Source organism: Hemibagrus wyckioides, linkage group LG09 (genome assembly GCF_019097595.1).
Source record: "Hemibagrus wyckioides isolate EC202008001 linkage group LG09, SWU_Hwy_1.0, whole genome shotgun sequence".
In the NCBI taxonomy this organism is placed as follows: Eukaryota; Metazoa; Chordata; class Actinopteri; order Siluriformes; family Bagridae; genus Hemibagrus; species Hemibagrus wyckioides.
This window is the reverse complement of record NC_080718.1, coordinates 22142292-22168156: the sequence shown is the minus strand read 5'-3', so window position 1 is coordinate 22168156 and position 25865 is coordinate 22142292. Positions and strand designations below refer to the sequence as shown.

The 25865-nt window shown below is 40.1% G+C and overlaps 1 protein-coding gene across 1 annotated transcript in view; it reads left to right on the top strand.

Moving 5' to 3' along the window:
• Positions 1 to 25865, top strand: part of kif6 (kinesin family member 6) — a 101903-nt gene that overhangs the window by 24153 nt on the left and 51885 nt on the right. Inside the window, exons 7-13 of the mRNA XM_058398870.1 lie at positions 1665 to 1871; positions 2572 to 2715; positions 4491 to 4577; positions 8870 to 8973; positions 15600 to 15705; positions 19044 to 19215; positions 22488 to 22667. Coding sequence (XP_058254853.1) covers positions 1665 to 1871; positions 2572 to 2715; positions 4491 to 4577; positions 8870 to 8973; positions 15600 to 15705; positions 19044 to 19215; positions 22488 to 22667 — 1000 coding nt within the window. The remainder of the gene's footprint in view (positions 1 to 1664; positions 1872 to 2571; positions 2716 to 4490; positions 4578 to 8869; positions 8974 to 15599; positions 15706 to 19043; positions 19216 to 22487; positions 22668 to 25865) is intronic.

Sequence of the window (25865 nt, the reverse complement as noted above, 5' to 3'; positions counted from 1 at the left end):
TATACTTTAAATAATGGGTCTGTGTGCATGAATTCTTAGACCAAACCCCCAAATTTATTGTAGTTGGGTATCATCCATCCATCCATTGTCTATACCCGCTTTATTCCTAATTACACAGGATCACAGGGATCTGCTGGAGCCTGTCCCAGCGCACATTGGGCGAAAGGCAGGGGTACACCCTGGACAGGTAGCCAGTCCTTTGCAGGGCCACACATATAGACGAACAACCACACACACTCACGGGCAATTTAGAATTGCCAATCAACCTAATGTACATGTTTTTGGACTGTGGGAGGAAACCGGAGTACCCAGAGTAAACATGCAAACTCCACACAAAAGACCCCTGACTGTTCGAACTCAGGGCCTTCTTGCTGTGAGGCAACAGTGCTAACCACTAAGCCACCGTGCTGCCAGTTGGGTATCAAGTTGGTTCAAAAATAGAGACTACTGGGGACAATATTAAACATATATAAGACTATCGTAATAATTTTCATCCAGTGTTTACTGGAAATTATATTTTACTTGGACAAATTGTTTTCTTTCCTTGTTTAGCCTATATCTTTCACTAACATTTACCATATTCACATTCACATATCCATAATATTCACTAAGCCAGTCGTACATAATGTAAGTGAAACTTAAATTGAGACAAATGTATGAAGATATCTGAAGCGTCTGGCTTGAATCACCAACTCCGTAGAACTCAACAAGGCATTGAATCAATGGAGATGAGTTCTTGAAAGTCTTGTGAGCATGTCGTTAAGCACGCACTGCATCAGCAGGGTCCTGTGTGTCATCACACTGTAAATACTGCAGGCCTTTATCTAATTTAGCTGTGGGGTTTCCCTTTGCTTTAATGTGTCATTTGAGGCTACGCACAGTCTCTCATCTTTTACTCATTGCAGAAAAGATCCTGTCGAGTTGGCGCAGAACCAGGCTGCTGTCTCTGTGGTTTGGCCTGACCTGACCTGGTTATTTTTGGCTCTAGTGAAAGAACCTCATTCAGATTACTATAGTTTACCAGTCATTAGTCACACATGTTGCCTATCGGTTCTAATCTGGGAATGATGTAAGGAACCTCACACATGGTTCTGTGTTTTTTGTTTTTTTGAAATATTTGAGGCACCTCATTAACTTTGCTTGTCTCTCTCACTCACTCTCAACTCGCACAGTTATCTTCTGATAAGCTGATATCTGAGCTTCCTTTCCTCCGAGCTCCACTTAGTGGAAATGAAAATATGATCTTGTCCAACTTTTCTGTTTCTGCTTAGCTGGACTTTGACTTTAGGTAGCTGTCAGCATGGATTTCAGTTCCCTTCTTGATGAATCAATCGTGAGACAGGACAAAAGAGGGAAAATTAAGTAATTAAGCATACGAAATTAGCAGCAATCACTTCCAGTAACACAGCTGTTGAACCCAGAACAAGGGCCACATGTTAGAAAGGATAGGGGCCAAAGCTGGAAAACAACCTGGATGGGATGCCAATCTGTCTCAGAGCACCACTACATAAAAAATGCAAAATCCCTACGCTATAACTGAATTACTGATGGCTTTATCTACTGCACATCCTACACAAAGCCTTGTTCACGCTTCACATATATGTGTTTAGTGCCATGCTTTTCTTCTCACCTGGAATGTTTGTTTTCTACCTGACTTCTTTTAGACTCCAATGAATCAGGCCTCCACACGCTCTCACTGCATCTTCACCATTCACCTGTGCAGCCGTGAACCAGGATCAGCCACATTACGCCGCTCCAAGTTGCACCTAGTGGACCTGGCTGGTTCTGAGAGAGTGGGAAAGACTGGTGTGGGAGGCCAGATTCTCACTGAGGCCAAGTACATCAACCTGTCTCTGCACTACCTTGAGCAGGTCAGACAGCATGCTGCTGTGTTCCTAATGCTTTCATGTAGAATTTCTTGTTTGTGTGAAACTCCTCAATCCCAAAATCACAACAGCAAATCAGAGACAACTAGAGAACCAAAAACACAACAGCACATCCAAACAGAAATGAGTGTTATATTTTTAGCTTAGAAAAATGATCTGTGAATTTTATGTTATTACCCTGAAAAATTATCCATTCCTTTATATAACCAGCCTCCCTTTTGGGTGAGTTTTCATCATTCTCATACTCATGTTAACTAAAATATCATCATTTGAAATCCCTTGATTAAGAATATGCGTAAATAAAATAATTGCTAGATTCATTTCTGCTCATATATCCTACAGAGCTAAGTTTTCTCTCTAGCCAATCAGTAACAAGCATGTGATACGAATAATGACCATTCCAGTTAATTTGGTCATGCTTCCAAATATGTGGTTATGTTTCTTAATTAGCTATTGTGTAGCATTTTCTGATTTATGGCCCACTATAATGTCTTAGGATTTATTAACTCACTGGAATATTAAATAGAGTCATATACCCTAGAAATGATATTTAAACAGGGAAAAATGAACAGGGAAATTTACATGGACCCTTTAGCCCAAATAGAGAATTAATTAATTAAAGGTAATGGTGTGCTGAAAATAGACACTGCCTACAGTGATGTCTGCATTAATGACTTTATTACAGGTCATCACAGCTCTGTCAGAGAAGAATCGCTCTCACATTCCTTACCGAAACTCCATGATGACCTCTGTGCTCAGAGACAGTCTGGGAGGCAACTGCATGACCACCATGATCGCCATGGTGTCAGTGGAGACGAGGAATGTTGATGTAAGGCTTTGTGACACTTAACACCATCTCGCTAAGTCACTGTTTTTTTTTATTACTTCGAGCTCATTATAACTGCAAATACTGCAGCGTCTCTAGAATCTCTTGGTGGTCCAAATTTATAAGAGGGAACTGATTTGATAGACGAAGTAAGCATGTCTGTAATGGGTTCAGCCATCTCGGTTGTTCTGAATGTCTAGTAGAAGCATGTGAATATGACTGGGCAGACGATTCTTTATTCATTGTTTGAGTTCAAAGTTTGTTAACTCGTTTTAATGGCTCATATGAAAATACCCATTGGGAATTTTAAGGAAGAATATTTCTATTTTTAACTAGCCTACTTGGGGGCAATAATTTCATAGGAAAGTTTGTTTATATCCTCAAAGTAAACTCAGTAAATCAAACCAATGTCTACTTTCTGAGATGTTCCAAGTGCTTTTTAATAAGCATCTGAAATTGGAAGCCATTATTTTCAACCAATATAATTCTATGTAAGGTTATCCAATAGATATCCACTGAAAGCCAACAAAGTCCTGACTAATTTTATATCAGTATAAATATAAAATATTAAAATCATTCATTTGTTTCTACTAATCGATAATGTCTGATGAGTCGATTTCCATTCCAGCAAAGGAAGGGAACACCAGTTTGCTGGTTTAAATGGTTAATGAATGCATACCATCTATCTACACTACTCTTTGTCATCTACATTATAGATGCACTTTGTATCTTTACAGTTACTGACTTTCTTCTGACAGTTTCTTCTTTCGGCTTTTCCCTTCAGGGGTGGCTACAGCAAACCATCTCTCTCCACCTATCCCTATCTTCTGCATCCTCAACACTTGCACCCACTAGCTTCATATCCTCATTTATTACATCCATATACCTCCTCTTTGGCCTTCCTCTTTGCCTCCTGCCTGGTAGCTCCATGTCCAACATTCTCCTACCAATATACTCACTCTCCCTCCTCTGAACATGTCCAAACCATCTTAATCTGGCCTCCCTAACTTTGTTCCCCAAACATCCAACATGAGCTGTCCCTCTGATGTACTCATTCCTAATCCTGTCCAACCTTGTCACTCCCAATGAGAACCTCAACATCTTTAGCTCTGCTACCTCCAGCGCTGGCTCCTGTCTCTTCCTCAGTGACACTGTCTCCAAACCATACAGCATGGCCGGTCTCACCACTGTCTTGTACACCTTCCCCTTGATTCTAGCTGATATTTTTCTATCACACAGAACTCCCAACACCTTTCTCCATCCATTCCAACCTGCCTGCACTCGCTTCTTTACCTCTTTCCCGCACTCTCCATTACTCTGGATTGTTGACCCCAAGTACTTACAGTTAATGACTAATACATGTCAGTATCACTACTGGGTTTGATTAAAATAAAGTATGCACCAGGATATATGCTACAGTCTCTAAGTGTTCAGGTATAATAGACAAGTGTGAACAAGCAGGTCTGGTTGAGATCCATAAGCTTATATGACCCAAATATGAACCAGGGCAGGGTCCATTAGTGCTGAGAATAGTCTGTCACCCAAATACTTTCTGAGCAGCTGTGGTCTTATGGTGGTCTCTTTCCATCAATGTTTGGGGTCAAAGGCCAGCTAACAAACCACTCTTAAAAGAAAATGATCTGCAGTCAGTAATTATATAGCTACAAACTGACCTATACAGTAAATGCCTTGATAAAATGGATAGTAAACGATGTAATGTACCATAATAACCTGTGTTCATTTTAAATCTCTTGTGTTAATCTGTGGCTCTTTTACAGGAATCAATTTCGACCTGCCGTTTTGCCCAGAGAGTGGCCATGATAAAAAATGAAGCTCTCCTCAATGAGGAGCTGGACCCATCACTGGTGAGTCTAAATGCCTGTACATTTACACATTGTTTCGTTGCTGTCATGTTCACTGCGTCACCTAACATTTGCCTGAAAATTAATCTTGTTACAATTTACAAACTGGCAATTAGACAGAGCTTGGCTCTGAGGGTGGAGTCTTCTTCTCCTTGTGCTTATATGGTCATCATACCACTATGTCCTCACCATGACTAGCTGCAAGTCTGCACATAGAGAAAATGTGGAAAAACTACAGCTTGCATCATATTTTGAAAGAACCTAGAAATTTTGTTATGGCATTTCACTCACTGGTACTGTGCCTCACTGATTGTACCTCAGGTACACATACTAAATAACAGGAAACCACCATATAGCAAAGACAGCTTCTTGTTGATGCTGGTTTAAATGGTAAACAGCTGCTTATTAAGCAGATATAATATTCTTTAGACAACCAGATATTTTCAAAACCAAAAGAACAGCCGTGATGTAACTTCAAACCCACTTGGCTCGTGTGGTTCTCCAAATTAGCATGAAGCTGATCTCTAAACGCTGGCTATGTTTAGGGATACAGTGGGCTTCCCTAGCCTGCCTGCATCTCATCCATCATCTCCTGAGTGTGACTGTTGACTCCAGTGAGAGCGAAAGTAAACATTCTGCAACGAGTGAACGCTCCTGATTTGTTTTCACTGGATGAAAACTATTGAATCTTTTCTTATGGAACATTTTGTGGGGAGGTTACAGCAGGAAAATGTACAGTCCCAATCTTTTTTGCTTTAGATCTGATTTGGGGGGATTGTTATCCAGCTCAGCATAGAGACTTTCTTTGAAAGTTTCCACATGAAGACATATTGACAAGAGTATACCTCTCTCACCTATGACTGTGTAATCACCTCTGCTCTGAACAGCCATCTTTCTCCTACTTCTTTTCCATTACTAAGGCTTTTAGAACTTGGCTGCCCAGTTTCAAACCCTAGAGAGGTATTTTTAAGAGAGTCTGCGGTTCCTGTTAATTGAACCGGTGTCTGCATGGGAGAGATGGAGGCACGGCTCATATCCTGCAGCTATCGTTTGACTCATAAGCCTACAACCCAGTCACTCACTCATCATAAAACAGCCATGTAGCTAAAACGAAGGATGCAAATTCAGGAATGAACAGACAATAGATTTTCCAGTAAGACATCTTATGATTGACGGATCTACTTTTCCTCCGTTTACCTTTACTGCCTATAAGAGCGTCATGCTTCACTGTTATTTATACTGAAGTAAAGCACACATGAGCAGCTGCTCTTTTTCATGGTCTGCTGCCTTTCACTGATCTTAGCCATAAACCTACATCTCCTCAAGTAGTCAATACATGGATCAGTGCTCTCTAAGCACTTACTGATCCTTCTTGATCCTTTCCAGCAGAGGATCATGAATCTTCAAAGCCCCGAAGAACCAGAACAATTAGATTTGTGCAGACATTTTGACATAACCAGACAGCCAGTGAATTTATTTTTACCTAATGATCCCTAGATATTTTATTATTACTATTCAAAAGAGAGCTTACACATGCCAGAAGCATAAATGATATCTTTTCTGCCCTTAATCCTGTTTGCCTAACCTCATTTATTTAATTGACTGTCTTTAAATCTACAACAGAGAACTAAACAAACCTATAAATCAAGTCGGCCATTTCATTTCTGAAAATGAAGACCATGAAATCAGAATCTTCCACAGTCCTTTTTGTATAGATATTGATGTAATTTGTCGTACGCAGCGCCTCGCTCTGTGTGCACCGCTAGTTTATTCTCAGACGCTTGGAGCTGATGCTGCTCCTGTGGTTCCTGCGTGGTTTCACAGTCCAGAATAAAACTTCTGGCTCACTGGACCCATAGCCTCATCTTGCATCAGCCTCAGGGCGTGATGCACGCTGGTTGCCGCCGTGTAGTTTTTGGGTTCGGGCAGAGCCAGACACCCAGAGACGTGACCATTAAAAGTCCTCAAAACCACTGAGCAACACACACAGCTGCGGTAGTGGAACATAGAAGAGCCAGTTGCTTTGGGATTGACCATGATCAACTCAAAATGTACATTTAAATGACTGACTCTGGAAAAGTGGGTGGGCGTGCTTGTCTTCTGTATACCACTAAATTTATGTAGTTTGACAATCTGTGACCATTAACCTTTCTCACCTTTGTGGCAAGAATTGTCTAGATGCTAGCATATAGTTGTTTCTCTCACCAGAATTTCTCCATCTACTTTGAAACAGTTTCAGTCTGTGTCATCTTGCACTGTTTGTTTATGCAGATGCTTCAGATGTGGTAGCACAAGGAAGTGGAAACGTTTAAGGACTTGAAAAATGAAAAATGTAAATACAAGAAAATGTGAGCACCCCATCTACTGACGCCACTGATGCTGGCCACTATTCCATTTATAGTAATGACTCTTGGCTCCCCTGTCAGCAGGGGCTTTTCCCTGTTTAGCCTCCAAAACACACACAGAGTATCAAGTTCGGTCTGCAGAACCCAGGAGACTTTCGATCGCCAGCCATGGCCATCCATGATCAAAGTAAAGAAGATGTCTGGATGGATGACCTGGGACCCTAGCTTGGGAACCCCATAGATTTAGCTTTATCCTTCTGGGATGTTTACGATGAAAGCAAGCCATAAGCTGTAGTGGGGTCATACCTTAGATGACCTTTTGACCCTGTTTCAGAAAGGCTGTCTGGATAAGACCTGGTAGTGTGTCGATGAATACTTTAATTTTCTTGTCCTTTCTTTGGGTGGCTATGTGAAGTCCAGCTAAGATTAGAATGAAAGGTTTAGGTTCTTAGCTAAAGTAAATTTCCAAGTGAAAATGTTTGTTTCATGTGAATGTAGCACTATGGGGTTTCTGTATTATCTGGAGATCCATCATTCACCACTAGACTTCTGGCTGGATACTTGTCACCAAGCTGTGTATAGCTTGGGCATGAGGTCTTTGGTTGTTTGGAGATGATTTGAGACTTTGTTATTACTGCAAAGAAAATGTACAATATGTGTTAATGTAGTATAGGGTCTTTTTTTAAATCAAATTTTGAGGTAGGTCTGATAAATTCTGTCCACAATTAAAGTGAATTTAATACCTGCCCTTTGGTCATATTTATTTACAAAGTGATTTTAAGCACTTTAAAGAAATTGTGGCGATGTTCACAAGCTTGCATGTGTTTTTATACAAGCGATCATTTAGTAAATCAGTTTTTTCTTTGAATAAACAAAAATGACCTAGCATGACCTGTTTTATTTTCAGAGACTAGACAAAGCCTTTAATAATGGCACAGTCCATCCCCTAGGTATATATTTCTTGATCCTTAAGTAATGAATTGTCTCCCTGCTGGGAAAACAGCTTACACCAACATTATTCCAATGCTGTCCTAAGCTGGTTTGTACTGGTTTGTGTTGGTCTGGTGCTGGTTTAGCCTACTGTCTGTCCCAAAAACAGGTAGAAAAGCTGGTGGTTGGTTGCTTGCAATTACCATGCATTATGCTTATTATGTTAGGGAGGAACTATCATTTTTTAAAATGTAGGGCTGTTGTTACTACACAATATGGCCAAATATCGGGACACTTCACCATTATTCTCTGCATTCTTGTTGAACACTATTCTAAAAGCTTCCCACTAGATTTTGGAGCATGTCTCTGAGAACTTGTGGTCATTCAGCCAGAAGATGAGCATTAGCATGAAGGCCTGGCACACAGTTGGCATTCCATTTCATCCCAAAGGTGTTCAGTGGGGTTGAGGTCAGTCACTGTTCTGTGTAGGCTACTCAAGTTCTTCCACTCCAACTTTAGCAAACCATGTCTTTATGGACTTTGCTTTAAGCACAGAGAGCACTGTCATGGTTTGGGTGCCTCAGTTCTGGTGAAGACCTTAATTCTAGAGCATAGAAAGATATTTTAGACAATTTTGTGCTTAATTTCTGTATGTATGTGTGTATGGATGGATGGATGGATGGATGGATGGAAGGATGGATGGATGGATGGGTGGGAGGGGGTGGATGGATGGATGGAGGTGCATGGGTGCATGGATGGTTGGTTGGATGTATGGATGGATCGGTGGATGGATGGGTGGGTGACTGGTTTGGTGGTTCGATGGATAGGTGGCTGTTTTGGTGGTTGGATGGATGGGTGGGTGGGTGCCTGCTTTGGTGGTCGGATGGATAGATGGGTGGATCAATGGATAAATGTTTGGATGGATGGAAGTTATTTTAAAGGACACACAAACCGTGCTGATTACTAATACAGAATTGAATGACAGTGGACCACATGATGAAGCTCTTTATCATTTTACAGATGATCATTCGTTTGAAGAAGGAGATCCAGTGCTTAAAAGAGGAGCTAGCTCTGGTGACTGGAGAGCAAAGAAGTGATGAGCTGACTCAAGAGGAGATCCAGAGGTACTGACAGACTTAATCAAAATCAAGACAGTCTTCCATCTAATGATTAAGAAGTCCAAAATGATAGTGATAGTTCAAATAGTAAATATCCCAAAAGAGAAACTTTCTGGTCTTTTCTCTCTACATACACAGGACTTAATCTAAACGCTTCACAGTCAATGTGACTTTATGTTTTCCCAAACTGGAAAGACTGCTGTACTTATATGCCATTATTTTTAATTCAGTTAACGCTTACTATCTTCCAGTAACCCATTTTGGCATGTGGGTTTAAATTAAAATTAGCAGCCGTAACATGCCGCAAGTCAGATTCAGCAGTTCAGCAGGTTCATGTGGCCAGCGGCCGCTGCGTGTGTGTATTCTGAGCCTGAGGAAATGTGTGTAATGGTCAGAGCAGCAGCGTTCTTGGATACAGTCATCTCAGGTCAGCAGGGAACTTTGATCTCCTTAAGGCTGTTTATCACTAAAAGCTAATGGAGATAAAACTGTTCCAGGAGATGGGATGTGTTTGTTGTTATTTCTAGTCAGTCATCATTAAATCATGATAATGAGACTGTATCTATAGTTCATTTTCATCATTTTGTTGCAGTAGTCTTACATTTAAATTCATTTTCTCATCCAATTCTCATGTATCTGCAGAAAAGGATCCATCTTCGTACAGTTATTTCAAATGTTACTTTACAGAAGTGTTCAGACCCTTTGCTATGATACTGCTGTGAAAATAAGCTCAGGTGATTGCCACATTCATGTCTAGGGACAATTCCACCTACTGGCATTTTTTTTCGGGATGTGGAAGGAAACCAATACAGTCATGAGGATAACTCCAGGCAGACATCAATCGAAGCTCACGGACTCTGGAAATGTGAGGCGGTAATTCCAGCTGCTCCTCCACTGGGTCACTCTAATGATTATTTTCTGGTTACTGCTATTGAAAATATAAAAAATAACCAATCAAACCACATCAATCATGACTATGATGAAGGGAGTGTGAGTGAGTGAGTGCCTGAGTGAGTGAGTGAGTGAGTGCCTGAGTGAGTGAGCATTTGAGTGAGTAAAAAAGTGAGTGGGTGAGTGAGTAAGTAAGTAGATGATTGAATGAGTGGGTGAGTGAGTACGTAAATGACTGATTGAGTACTTGAGTGAATGAATGAGTGAAGTGAGTGTGAGAGTGAGTAAATGAGTGAGTGAATAAATGAGTGGGTAAGTGAATAAATAAGAGTTTGAATGAGTGAGTGAGTAAATGAGTTATTGAGTGAGTGATTTAGTAAATGAGTGAGTAAATGAGTGAAGAAGTGAATGAGTGAGTGAGTAAATGAGTTAGTATATGAGTGAGTTAGTGAGGTAGTAAATGAGTGAAGAAGTGAATGAGTGAGTGAGTAAATGAGTTAGTATATGAGTGAATGAGTGAGTTAGTGAGTTAGTAAATGAGTGAGTAAATTAGTGAAGAAGTGAACGAGTGAGTGAGTGAATAAGTAAATGAGTGAGTGAGTAAATGAGTTAGTATATAAGTGAGTGAGTGAGTTAGTGAGTTAGTAAATGAGTGACTAAATTAGTGAAGTGAACGAGTGAGTGAGTGAGTGAGTTAGTAAATGAGTGAATGAATGAGTGAATGAGTGAGTGGGTGGGTGTGAGTTAGTAAATGAGTGAGTGAGTTAGTAAATGAGTGAGTGAGTGATTGAGTGGGTGGGTGAGTGAGTTAGTAAATGAGTGAGTGAGTGATTGAGTGGGTGGGTGAGTGAGTTAGTAAATGAGTGAGTGAGTGGGTGGGTGAGTTAGTGAGTTAGTGAGTGAGTGAGTGGGTGGGTGAGTGAGTTAGTAAATGAGTGAGTGAGTGAGTGAGTGGGTGGGTGAGTGAGTTAGTAAATGAGTGAGTGAGTGAGTGGGTGGGTGAGTGAGTTAGTAAATGAGTGAGTGATTGAGTGGGTGGGTGAGTTAGTAAATGAGTGAGTGATTGAGTGGGTGGGTGAGTGAGTTAGTAAATGAGTGAGTGAGTGAGTGAGTGGGTGGGTGAGTGAGTTAGTAAATGAGTGAGTGAGTGGGTGGGTGAGTGAGTTAGTAAATGAGTGAGTGAGTGATTGAGTGGGTGGGTGAGTGAGTTAGTAAATGAGTGAGTGAGTGGGTGAGTGAGTTAGTAAGTGAGTGAGTGATTGAGTGGGTGGGTGAGTGAGTTAGTAAATGAGTGAGTGAGTGGGTGGGTGAGTGAGTTAGTAAATGAGTGAGTGAGTGAGTGGGTGGGTGAGTTAGTAAATGAGTGAGTGAGTGAGTGGGTGGGTGAGTGAGTTAGTAAATGAGTGAGTGAGTGATTGAGTGGGTGGGTGAGTTAGTAAATGAGTGAGTGAGTGAGTGAGTGAGTGGGTGGGTGAGTGAGTTAGTAAATGAGTGAGTGAGTGAGTGAGTGGGCGAGTTAGTAAATGAGTGAGTGAGTGGGTGGGTGAGTGAGTTAGTAAATGAGTGAGTGAGTGGGTGGGTGAGTGAGTTAGTAAATGAGTGAGTGATTGAGTGGGTGGGTGAGTGAGTTAGTAAATGAGTGAGTGAGTGGGTGGGTGAGTGAGTTAGTAAATGAGTGAGTGAGTGAGTGGGTGGGTGAGTGAGTTAGTAAATGAGTGAGTGAGTGAGTGAGTGGGTGGGTGAGTGAGTTAGTAAATGAGTGAGTGAGTGAGTGAGTGGGTGGGTGAGTGAGTTAGTAAATGAGTGAGTGAGTGAGTGGGTGGGTGAGTGACTTAGTAAATGAGTGAGTGAGTGAGTGAGTGGGTGGGTGAGTGAGTTAGTAAATGAGTGAGTGAGTGATTGAGTGGGTGGGTGAGTGAGTTAGTAAATGAGTGAGTGAGTGGGTGGGTGAGTGAGTTAGTAAATGAGTGAGTGAGTGAGTGAGTGAGTGGGTGGGTGAGTTAGTAAATGAGTGAGTGAGTGGGTGGGTGGGTGAGTTAGTAAATGAGTGAGTGAGTGAGTGGGTGGGTGAGTGAGTTAGTAAATGAGTGAGTGAGTGGGTGGGTGAGTGAGTTAGTAAATGAGTGAGTGAGTGGGTGGGTGAGTGAGTTAGTAAATGAGTGAGTGAGTGGGTGGGTGGGTGAGTTAGTAAATGAGTGAGTGGGTGGGTGAGTGAGTTAGTAAATGAGTGAGTGAGTGGGTGGGTGAGTGAGTTAGTAAATGAGTGAGTGAGTGGGTGGGTGGGTGAGTTAGTAAATGAGTGGGTGGGTGGGTGAGTTAGTAAATGAGTGAGTGGGTGGGTGGGTGAGTTAGTAAATGAGTGAGTGAGTGGGTGGGTGGGTGAGTGAGTTAGTAAATGAGTGAGTGAGTGAGTGGGTGGGTGGGTGAGTTAGTAAATGAGTGAGTGAGTGGGTGGGTGGGTGAGTTAGTAAATGAGTGAGTGAGTGGGTGGGTGAGTGAGTTAGTAAATGAGTGAGTGAGTGGATGGGTGGGTGAGTTAGTAAATGAGTGAGTGAGTGATTGAGTGGGTAAGTTAGTAAATGAGTGAGTGAGTGGGTGGGTGAGTGAGTTAGTAAATGAGTGAGTGAGTGGGTGGGTGGGTGAGTTAGTAAATGAGTGAGTGGGTGGGTGAGTGAGTTAGTAAATGAGTGAGTGAGTGGGTGGGTGAGTGAGTTAGTAAATGAGTGATTGAGTGAGTGAGTGGGTGGGTGGGTGAGTTAGTAAATGAGTGAGTGAGTGGGTGGGTGGGTGAGTTAGTAAATGAGTGAGTGAGTGGGTGGGTGAGTGAGTTAGTAAATGAGTGAGTGAGTGGGTGGGTGAGTTAGTAAATGAGTGAGTGAGTGGGTGGGTGGGTGAGTGAGTTAGTAAATGAGTGAGTGAGTGAGTGGGTGGGTGGGTGAGTTAGTAAATGAGTGAGTGGGTGGGTGGGTGAGTGAGTGAGTGAATGCAAGATTATCAGCAGTATCAGCAGTTTTCTATATTTATGATCATTTAGATATTTCAGCTACTTGATATCTGAGTAAGCAACCACTAACAATGTAGAACATCATGTCCAGTTTACTTTTTATTATGATAGTTTTTTGCTATCATAATAAAATCCTAGGTTCCTGCTGCTGTGCCTTTACCGGGAAATGAGCATTAAACCATAAAAACAACACCATTAAGGCTTTTAAAAAATTTATCGTAATATAAATAACACTATCACAATTGAATGATGGCAAAATTTAAAACTAAGTATTTCTTACTTTCTAACCTGAAAGTTAGGCTGATTATTACAAATGTAAATATTCAATAATTGATCCCGCAGTTTGTTGTGATTAATTGCAGCCTTCTTACTTACAGGTTTCGTTATTCACCACACTTCTGTAATATAGATATAAGGCCTTGTAGAGTTAGTTTCAGTGATAGGTCAATATGGGGGAAAAAATCTGGCTTTGCAAACTGTGCAGATTACTTTTGTTTTCTCCACAGATGAAAAGAAATGAAATTTCCCACCAAGAACTCCTTCCTTGTCCTTAGCCAGGATGGTTCAGTTTGGTGGCATATACTGTATGTATTTCTATATCATAAATAAACAGCCATAGGAAGTAAAGTATCACTCTTGCTGGAAAAGTGATTTTGCTCTGCTCTCATTATGTTTCTATTGGGTCCTGAAAGATCCCAGTCTCATTACACACCCACACTGTTGATGGTACATATTAGTGAAAAAGTGACAAGCTACAAGGCCAAAGGAAACGTCCATGACCTCAAAGATGAACACAAAACTGTTGCAAATGTCAGAAAGAAAAGAATTAAAGCAAGCAATTAAAGGCAAATCCTTTCCACAGGGTTGTATCAATGCACAGATCGGGAAGAAGGGCAGTGAATTTGTACCATTAGTCCTAGCTATGCAGTCACATGTCAAGTGTTATTACCCCAGCCTTAATGTAACATCTGTCACTTACTAGCAGCATGCGTCAGATTGGAGATGAATCAGACGTGACGTGTGCACAGGATGAAAATATTCTGAGAACAGATTGTGAGATTTTTTTGAAAAGATTTCATGTTAAAACTAAATTGTAATCAGAAATTAGGATGATTTTATAAGTGACAAAAGCTCCTGGTTTCACAGGAGCACTTGACTATACTGCATAGTATAAAGAAAATTATTTTACCATTACAGTTACCCAAATCAGAGTTCCCCTTTGAGTCTGGTTTTTATATTCTATTCTTATATTCTGTTTATATCCTGATATGTTTATATTCCTGTAATGCTTCTTTGTGACAATTGGTTAAAAAGCTCTAAAGAAGAGAAACTGACCTGAACTTTTAAGGTGCTTTGAATATCCTATAGTAAGAATAAATACTGGCCTACTGCTTCAGGTATGTTTTTTAGCTTGTTATGTCATCATTTCGTCGCTTGTTTTCACTCTTCTTTTTGTGTCAGCAGTTTAAGTCGGGATTAAATTCCTACACATACTGTGTCTAGAATGAACTGTGAAAAACAGTCGCGTGCTTACGTTGGCCAGGAACCCGCCCTCAAAAGTCTTGATTCCCCATTACATTCTTCCCACTCCTTGGACTGGTAGAAGTGCTGGCATGAGTTCGGGAACATGTGGGCTTCAGAAATGCTTGCCTCACCTCTTTCTAGCGCTCTGATGTCTTTACCTGTGGCTGTACCTCGATTTAAAGGTTTCCTCTCTCCTCGCTGATGATGGCTCCCGTTTTCCCCATCACACCGCACATTAACTTGTCCTCCTGACTATGCCGGTTGTGCCAGCAGCAGATAGATTTGATGACGGTCATGATGGATATTTGCTTTATGAGGTGGCGCTGTCCAGTGGCCAAGTGTACAGGATTGCTGAAACAGAAAAATAGCGGTCTGGACACACCGGGTGTTTACTACCTAGGATAGTTCTAGTACTGTACAAAATCCGAATATTTAGACTACCTTCAAAAAACACAGCTATAGGCACAGAAGTCAGGCATTATTCAGTCCAACACCCCACGTGAAGATGGATTGGATTCAGATTCCAGCTGAATGAACTTGATGACTTCCAGGAGTCTGAATCCCAAGCACGGGCTTTTGTTTAAAGTTTTCATTTGTGTAAACTTTGTTCCTATTGACATGAGACATGCTGGAGTGGAAATCTGGAGGGAGCTCATTGGTGTCTGAGTTCAGTGCAGTCTCGCCTCTCAGCCATCTTTGATTCCAGTGGCTCTGTCCAGGCCACAAAACGCTATTGTTTGGAGGGGCTTCATGCAGTAGTTTATCAACAGGTCATCTCTGTGGAAGTCATGATCAGGCTAAAGTAAACAGTTTTGCTTTTACACAAAGCAGAATTTAAACATATTGTAGCATGGAGCTAAACATTCGTGTTGGCTGATTAAGCTTACGTGTTAAAGGGTGGGAAGACGGAGCGTGCAGCCTTTCGTTTTGTGTATTTTGTTTTAGAGCCCTTTTCGTGACAGGGGTTTTAGGTTTTTAGGCTGATACTCGATGGATGTAGTGATAAATCAATCACCCAGACCGCAAACGTTTGTATTTAGTGCACAGAGTAGAAACATGTTTGCCTTTGTGTATCTTGTTAGTTCTTAGGTCTTGTTTTGAGCCAAATATCCTTACGAGGACTGGAATATATGACTGTTTTTAGAGAAATTTTAATTTAGAAATTGTAATCATTTTGTCAGTGGAAGGTGTGTGTGTGTGTGTTTTGCAATAGGATTGAAGACCAGCTTAAGGTGTTTCTTGATGATCCTGACCCTGAAGTGACTCTAGAACTAGGACCAGATATGAGAAAAATCCGACACTGTTTTTCTCTCTTAAAGGTATGCCTTTTCCACGTTTTTTGTATCTCTTTGTTGGGTTAATGCTCTAGCTTTCAGTTCCTTAACTAAATATCAGTGACTTGTTTGAGTCTTATTTTCCAAAGTTTTAAAAAATGACATTCAATTAATGGAGGAATGGCAATTTTTTTGCCAGCATTTTTCCTCTCTCTCTCTCTCTCTCTCTCTCTCTTTCTCTCTTTCTGTCAGAAGAAAAAGAAACATTTCAAATCTATTCACTTCCACTTTGCCAAAATCCGTTCTGTCTATCGCTCCTTGATTTCTGTCTCTGGGGGCATTTTGGAAATAGCAAACAGAAACTGAATGTATGAAGCGAATATCGTTCAGTATCAGTTCATCCTTACAGTGACCTTACAGCTGCACTGGATCTCTTCCCTGCCTTAAAATCCACGACATGTCCAGTTTAAGGCAGAAAACTGCGCATCGCCGGACTTCACATTCTAGCACTTGTGTATTGTTTACTCAACCAATTAGAAGGGAGGAGTTAAGTATTTGAAACACTTAAACTCGAAGCAGAAGTCTGTTTTAAACTAAAACTCGAGAAGCATTGCCGTAAAGGTCAGCAGATTTTTCCCTCTCATTTCACAATGGTGAAGAATTTGGATAACATGCTTGAGGTCTGAGTTTCAGATCCCTCTAGTACTACACTCAGATCTGACTCACTTTCTTTCTATTGGTAATTTTTTTTTGCAAATAAGCACATTCTCTACTGTTTCCACTCACCCCAAAGCTGCACCTTCCCAGCAAAGATGTTTTGCTACCTGCTACATTTCCTTTCGTAGCCAAAAACAGGAACATTCTCCATTCTCCTTTCTCCTGAAAAAGCCTGTACCCATAAAGCATTCTCTGGGTTCTTAATGTTAGTCAAGAATACACAACACTAGCTGGCAGGTAAAGCTGCATGTTTGCACACCCGCTGAGACTCTAATTAACGCTCTGGTTGGCTCAAGTCTGCGTTTCCCTGACCACACCGTCCCTTACACAGTTTAAATTAGACATGTCTGCGTTCGCTACGGACCAAGCGCAAGGCACTGGGCCAAGCGGTTTCCATTTTTAATGAATGCTAAAAATGGGTCATCTAAGTTGAGATGATCTGTGTTTTTATATCCCGTGTCACAGCCAAGACTAGTCATTACCAAAAGTGTTTTATGGTTCTTGTTCCTTCTTTTAAAAAAAGATTAAGCCTTGTTACCGAGGAACATGTATACAGACGTGAGGGATTCGGCACTTCCGCTAGCCGTGATTAGGAATTCCCTCTGTGTTTCTATTGTTTGTCCAGACTCAGTGAGTGCTTTGAGATATTTTGTAATCCTTTTTTCGTAGCACAAAAACATAATGGGCAATCAGTTACTTTTCAATTATTACAAACGGCCAGGAAAGCAATTAAATTGATTGCTTTACTTAAGAGCAAATTAATAAACATAACAGTTTGCTTTTTCAGCTGATGAAACTGGGGCACTAGTATTAGCTGTAGTGCTACACTGTGTATTAACATCAAATACAAAAGGTGAAAAATGTCAGTTTCTTAAGCAAAGAAATCATGTGGCAGTGTCATCGTTCTTTTAGAAATATTTGTTTTTTATGTATTTATACATTTTTACTTGTTTTGCATTTCACAGGCCACCCCAGATCTAAATAACTTTAGGTCATCTTTGTACACAACTACATGACATCCCAAATGGCCCCCTATTCACTATATGTGCTTACTTTATATGGTATAATGGTATAATACAATCATGTTGTAGAATGTGTAATGTCGTGGGGACAGTTGAGGGTTCATCGTTTCCTGAAGGGGTTCTACTTGGAAGTCTTTCTGAAAACTGTTGCTTGAGAGAACATTTCCTAGTTAGAATCACTGTATGTACTGCAAAAGGAATAAAAATATGAGTAACCCACGACAGATGGTGTTGTTATAGGGAGTGTGTTATTTTGGTATAACAGCATGCCCTGGATTGTGTTTGTGCTTAGACCACAGCGATTTGCCAACAATTCCAATAATTTATTAATGAATTTGAATGCATTTTAACCATGTATGGATTAAATGTTGTGGAATATCTGAGAGACACTATTCTTGTTATCTCTTATGTTATAGCTGCAATAAACAGTTATTCCCTTATCATCTTTCTTCTCTCTCTCTCTCTCTCTCTCTAGCCAGACATCTATGATTATGAGTTCTGCTTTTCAATAAAATGATTTATGGAGGTTTTACTTTTTAATTTATTTCATTTATCGAAGGTTTTACGTTTTAAATCTGTTTATTGTTAGTCTCAGTGGTGGACTGTCAGGGCCAGCACTTATTTTAAGCATGGCTTAAAATGAAATTGTTACATTAACCAATCAGATTTTGAGTTGGTGTCACTGGGGCCATCTAGCAGATGATTTCTCGTCCTTTGATTGGATAATTGGAGTAGTCAGAGGCAGCGAACCGCACAAACTAAATAAAATATATATATTTTAACTCACAATGGCTGACAGAGGAGAAGAAATCGATTTGGTCGCAGACATCCTTACAAATGCATTTTTAAGGCGGACTGTAATAAAATTGACTATTCCTGGTGAGGTGTGAAATACTGTAGCCTAATTTCTTTTCTGCTTTGTTATTTAACGGTTGATTAGTATCTATTGCCGTGGCATCATAATGATGGTATAGAGGTTGATTAATTCAGGAAGGACACCGGTGAAGGCCTAGGTGTGAAATGCTTGGCCCGCCACTGGTTAGTCTTAAATTATGTGAAGCAAATGTCCTACAAGTCCCTGTGTACGAACTGTTACTTTAGAGACAACAATGTATTGGAAAATGCACATTAATGTTAACCTGTAGTTCACTTTACATCCAGAACAACTGTCCAAGCCTTGATGTCATACAAAAATTCTCAGTGACCAGTCAGATTTGAGCATTCTGTCATACTGGTGTCAAGTGAACAAGTCACCATTTAACATTCACATGGCATGTGATCTGCTTAACTACTGTTAGATCCTGCATTGTTGTTTTTGTGCTTTACTTCATCTGACTTGTACATGCACATCTATCTATCTATCTATCTATCTATCTATCTATCTATCTATCTATCTATCTATCTATCTATCTATCTATCTATCTATCTATCTATCGGTCTGTCAGTCCATCTGTCCGTCTGCCTCTCTGTCTGTCTGTCTATTTATGGCAATTTAGTGCTTGATACTACATCAGGCAATATCATAACTGATCATCATCATAATATGATAACTCAATATTAACTATCACTATTTTTGTTTTTTTTTAGTAAAAAAAGGTCAAATGAAGTCACACATAAGGCTAACAGGCTCTTTACTGTTTGCAGGTGAGGCTGCGGGAGACACCAGTGGAGCTGAGAATGGGAAATGGAGCTCAGTATGGAGCTGGTGATTTTAGTCCTCTCCCATCATCAAACATCAGAGACAGTCCAGACATCCCAGCTAACAGAGAGCTTCTCAAACTGAAGGACATGCTAACCCAACGTGACAACGAGATCAGTATCCTTCATTCAAATTACAGAGCACTGTGGAGTGTGGTTTGAGTACTGTTCATCCCTTTGCATGTGCTGGATACGTGTATTCGGGTGTAAATGAAAAGAAAGGATGGAAGGATGAACACCATTCTTTTAAAAGAAATTCCCTCAGGCAGTAGAAAGTGCTATCTAAGCCGTCCTTCATAGGTATTTAATTAACTTGAGGTCTGGTGAGTGTGAAGGTCATAGAAGATGATTTATAACATTTTCATATGCCTGTAATCCCTCAGGCCTCAATCCCTGTGGATGAGTTTATCCTGAACAATCCATTCCCATTTGGGTGGAAATGTGTGATCATTAAGGTGATGGGAAGGAATAAGTTTATATAGATTTGCAATCACCTGTCACTATTTAAAGACATGGTTCTATATAGAACCTAAAATGGTTCTATCATGTGCTTCATACATGGTTCTTTATATAGAACCCAAAATGAACCCAGTGGGCTTCTTTGAATCCAAGTGAAATGTTTTTTGGATCATTTGGGGGTTTTCTTCTTCTTCTTCTTATCGTTATTATTATTATTATTATTATTATTATTATTATTATTATTATTATTATTAATATTAATGTATATAAATTAAGACAGTAAAGTACATCGACTTTGGTTTATGAAAACATTTTACCTAGTATTGATAACAGCCAAGTATTTAAAAAGCATTTCATCATTTCTAAAATATGTCATTCATAAACAAGTCGTTTCAAAAAATCTCACAGTGTTATCTACATAGAGAAAAAATTACGAAAAGCAATGGCACCTTACACATTTTTTGAATTATAGAAACGTTCTAATATAAAAAGGTTTATTGCTCTCCGAGGGTTCTAGATAGAGACTTTTTTTTTTGGGAAGAGGTTCAAGTAAAGAAGCCCAAAGTTCTATATCGAACCCCAAGGAACATCTATTTTAAAGAGTGTTGAGTCTAAAGGGACAAGTGGACCCAAACCATGCCAGAAAAATAAATGCACAGAATAACAGAGCCACTGAATTTTCTTTCATTTGTTTCCCACTGCGTAGTGTCTACCATTCATCACACAGTCATTATGTCTAAGTGCAAGGTAAAAATGCAAGGTACACTCTTAGGAAAAAGAGTTCCTCAGGCTTATTTGGATCATTCTGGCTATGTTTAAGGGTCCCCCCAGAGGGACAAATTGAAGAACGCTTTGAGTTGCCAGATTCGACCTTTGGTTTTAAGGGTGTATTGAATGGCAGATTAATGTTTCTCCATGAGCGTTATAAATGACTCGGGTTCTGACATGGTCTAGGTGACGATAGTAAATATTTTGAACAAGATCGGCATAAAAATCCCCTCAAAATGACTTTCGTTTGCTGTTGTAAACTGGCCAAACCATGCTCCTTCTGCAAGACCTCAAAAGGCACCATGGGATGTCTGTATTTCATGAGAATAATGAATGGAATATAGGAAACAGTTTCATGAATTTAAACCATGAATTATAAAATATAACGTGGTGTGATTTATGTGTAAATAATCAGGGCTACATAAAATTCCAACATTACATCTCCTTCCTGTTGAAAGTTCTTATACCTAGTTAACCATAATTTTGCTTGTTTAAGGGTGAAATTTCACATATTTGGGGTTTTGGGGGAAATTAGCATGTCAACCGCATGGCCCTGTGTCGTTGCGTCTGCCTCCGTACGGTGGAAAATTCAGACGGCGACTCGATCGTCTGTTGGTGGAAGTTTATCTCCAAAGTAAACAGCAGGTTATCGTGCTGACATTTCAGATTTGTGTATTTTGGAGGGAGAGAGGTAATCTGAAGTTCATCCTCTGCTGCTATAGCATGGCCTTGTCAAAATGACATGCTAGTATTCGAAAACATCTGCATCGGTTTCAGCCACATCGAGCCGAATGATAAAACCATCAGTCTGCTTCTTTGTGATTTTATGATATTATCATGCACGCTTTCTGGAACAACTTCAACAAGCTAAATGAAAGTAGAGACAAGACAAATTTAACCTCTTGTGTATGTTGTGAAGTTCTCAGCAGTAAGTCCTAATACAGCATTACAAACCTTTTAGAGCTGTTTCCTGCAGTTATTTGACAGGATTTTGAAGGACACTGGTATCACTTTTCAGGTTGCTGGTGCAGTCATAGTAACTGAACGTATCAGCAGGGCACTGAGACTTGCTTGTACCCGGATGCAGAGCTTGCTGAGGGATATACTGTACTTAAAGTACTGTACTTAAGACATTTGCCCACCTGCTGTGTAGTTGCACATGGCAGGGCGGTTCTTTTTGAAGGTGAGTGGGTAAGTGGATGTGGAATACATCATCACTTCCAGTAAGTCCAATGTTTCTAAAAGTTCTGATTATTATATCATTATTATATCGCTTTTATTTACTTGTATATTTTATTTATAGATTTGGTATAGATTTTAGATTTATTTATTTAGTTTAGGTTTTTTTGTTTTTATTTTGTATTTTTTTAACATTTTTATTTTTACATTTTCTGGTTTCAAAATAAATAAATAAATAAATAATCAAAATACGCACTCTTACACGTTTTATGTAAGCCTAAACTGCAGTAAACTTACTGCAACATGTTTGACTTAATAGAGAAGCGGTCAGATGACCTCACTGTCCCAGTATTTTGTTTCCACAGAAGACATATGAAAATGTTTTCTGCCCTAAAAATACTGAGTCATTTATCTTAACGGTGAGAGGCAAGCTGTCGTACAGACATGGGGAATTATGAGTTTGTGTTTGCTGACCAGCTTCATTTTTAGGGAGCTTAAACTAGATGCTGTCGTGTCCCACATGATAAAAATAAGAAAAGAATGTGGAAGCCATAAAACAAGTGGTTTCTATAAGAGTTGTGATTAAATATCTCCTTCTATGGTACAAAAATGAAAAAGTTGCCCCTTGGCTCTTTTTACAGCATTTGCTGCTGTTTCTGTGGAGACTCTCATCTTTCAGATGATTCCATGTAAGACCGACTGAGGCTCAAAAAGTCCAGTGTTGCTGCTGGTTTTCGTTCCAGTTAAGCACCTGATACAGCATTATGGTTGTTTGATGGTGAGGACATTGTATTTTTGTGGATATGACTGAAATCATCTGGTCTATGACAGGACTGGTGTCCAATCCAGGGTGTATTCTCATCCCAGCATTTCCTGGGTTAGGCTCAGGATTCACCACAACACTGAGCAGGATAAAAAAAATACCAATGACAAATCTGCTTCCTGTTAACATTTTCCCAGTGATTCTTAACCTGAGCTTTTAAGGTATTCTGGTGAGCATGCTGAAGAAAGAGAAGCGCAAGGTTCAAGAAGCCAATGCTCAATTAGGAAAATTCATCGGTTCCCAAAGCTCACTCCGGTCATCTTCCTCTAGCATGAACAGTGAGAAAAGATTAAAGCACGAAGCTTCAGACGACTCCGTACATGCAAAGTACAAGCGGAATGGTGAGCGATCAAACACATTACATTAATACATTTACATTTATTTAACCCAAAATGCACTAAACATCATTGTGTAGGCCTGATGACACATTTGGACTGAATTAAAAGAGACAGGTTCTTTGCTTGAAGTGACTGATCTACTGTGAATTGTTTGGTAATTGTTCATGCTCGAGCAGTCTGATCTCTCTGAGCAACAGTCATGCTCTACATCTTCTTGCAATGATTTCCGGCTGCCCGTTTCTCCTCACAAACAAAAAAGCTCCACGATCATAATGAAAACTTAATGGAATGTTCACAGCTTCGTGGATTTCAGTTTACAGCACAATAGATTAAAAGAAGGGAAGCAAATGGGCCGGAAATATTTCAAAGGGAAGTCCCAGTGCGTCGTCTCAGGATTGTGAACACCCCATGGCATTCTTCTGGTGTTAGTTTGCGTTTGCTTATTTTCAGAGAACACACGCATGCTGCTTTTGTGAAAAAAAAAGGCCTTGTTTTTAAAAGTATTTCTTTTCTGGTATAATGGACAACTCCACTCCATGCCGGAACACTGAAACTCTGCTACTGCTGTTGATAGCAAGTCCTGAGAAATCCTGCTTCATGACAATGCAAGGGTTCCTCTCATTGTGTTAACTGCTGTGAGAACTAATGGTCTTGAGGAATTTACCCAGAAACCTGACGGTTGCATTCCAGAGGCATTTGCTCAATGCTAAAGTTTCCCAAAACTTAGGAATTTTGTTGATTTTCTTTCTCTCGTTGAAGTAAACATTTCCAATTTGCTTAAAGTTTATTAACATTAACATTTCACATTTCTGTAATGTGTATTAACACTAACATTTCCATTTTTGTAGAAAGTTTATTAGCACTAACATTTCCATTTTATATCCTGTTTATTAACACTAACATTGTCCAGCTTTCAAACGTTGTGTGAGCAACATTCTAAACATTCTTTTTTAGATCATTCGCTATTTCTAGATTCTGTTTGGTCAGAAGGTGTTGATTAATCATCTGTACCAGCTGCTTTGACAATACACAGAATCACGGGTTTATATTAACATTCTCATTCTAAATGGTTCTCTTTGCTGTAGTAACAACATACAAGGAGGTGTCTGTGAAGATTCCCAGTCATCCATCCCAATTATCTGGAAGTTGAGTCATGTCAGCTGGGCTTATTTCTAGTTAGATTGAAACGTTTCACTACTCATCCAATTCCATATATTTGTATTCTCCAGGGTCATGGATCCTTCCCTCTCTGGATAGCCTTGTTAAGGGAACAAAGGGAAGGTGAGAATGGTGGGAGGTGTTAGAGTAAGGGGAGTTGTTAGGACCCCAGAGGATAGAAATTTGTGGAATCCTGCCAACTTCCCTCAGACTGAAGAAGCTGCTCGGATGAGTAGCGAAACGTTTCCGTCTAACTAGAAAGAAGTCCAGTTGACATGACTCAACTTCCAGACAACATACAAGGAAACTTGACCACTGACAGGTGAAGTAATCATGGCACCTGTTAGTGGGTGGGATATATTAGGCAGCAAGTGAACATTTTGTCCTCAAAGTTGATGTGTTAGAAGCAGGAAAAATGAGCAAGCGTAAGGATTTGAGCGAGTTTGACAAGGACCAAATTGTGATGGCTAGACGACTGGATCAGAGCATCTCCAAAACTGCAGCTCTTGTGGGGTGTTCCCAGTCTGCAGTGGTCAGTATCTATCAAAAGAATCCTTTAAGTCCTGTAAGTATCCTTTAAGGACTTAAAGGATCTCCTAACATCTTGGTGCCAGATATCACAGCATGCCTTCAGGGATCTGGTGGAGTCCATGCCTCGACGGGTCAGGGCTGTTTTGGCAGCAAGAGGGAAACCAACACAATATTAGGCAGGTGGTTATAATGTTATACCTGACCGGTGTATGCTGGCATATTCTCTAAGAAGATTTTTGGAAGGAGTCTCTAGTGTCAGTGCTTTGTCACTGTCAGAAGTAAAGCTGTTGCTTTAAGTTTTCTCGCATAGGGAAAGTCTTCAGGGTGGAGTGCTGTGCGGTTTCCTGAAAGTATTAACATGACAAGACGTAATGTGTTGTCTTGTTAACTTTAAGAAAGAGAGAGAAGAGACTGGTGAGAGAATAATGGCTTATAGCTACTATATGGCTAGAGTAACGTTAATTGTAGAAAGATTACTAAAATGTGACTAAATAAATAAATAAATATTGGTAACAAATTGCTGTAGTACAAGATGAATGAAATACCTCAGGGTATACTTCGACTAAAGTATCAGTGCCACACTAACCGGTCGTTTATTTCTAACTTATTACAGACTAACCTTCTAAGAACCTGTCGACATTTTCCATTAGCTGGGTGGAGTATGAAATGGGAACAGCAGATCTTCCTGCTTTTCAGAACGGCAGTGAAAAGAGCCAGAGACATAGATCCTCTTCATCAACTGCCATGTGTTTGGCTCTCCTTCTTTCAGTGTGGTTTGGTAGAGCCTTTAAAATAATGATAAACCTCAGCTCTGATAATTACTGTGATCATGGCTTTGGGGATTCAGGGTAACTCCAGAACCAAGCCGTTGCTCCTGTGAGCTTCACCACAGGCCCTGGATCACCCAGTTCTTCCTGGACATTTTTGGTTAATGATGCCCAGTTTGGTAATAGGACCAGTAATTGCAAACAGGGCTCAGAGGGAGGAGATTCTTAACGAACAAACACATGTTTGGATGGTGTCCAGTGCTAGTTAAGAGAATCAGCTACTCATCAAGCTATGATGCATGGTGGTTAATGGACATCGCTGGAGTGCTGGGTTTGTGAAGGTGTGTGTGTTCTACTTTCTGCTGCACATTTGTCTCAGATTTCTCTCTAGAAAGCTGTCCTTGCATTATCACTCCTTCATAAGTGCTATGAGAATTCAAAGGTCTGGAATTCAAATGATATCATATCCTGCCATATCACAGCAACCCAAGTTTACCTTAAACATTCCTCCTCTGACAGCATTCCAGCTGTTGTCCATTGCATCACAGCTAATACAGAGGTGATCTTCGCAGCGCAGCTGTTTAATTATTTGCCCAAGAATTTCCAGGTTTTTCCTTTTTTTTGTTGTTTTTTCTTTACACAAAGCCTTCTGCTTCTGTCCACACAACCTTATGACACATCATGAATTAGCAGTGGGTTGCAGTCTAAACGTTTCTGACAACAGTGCTTTATTATTGAATGTACT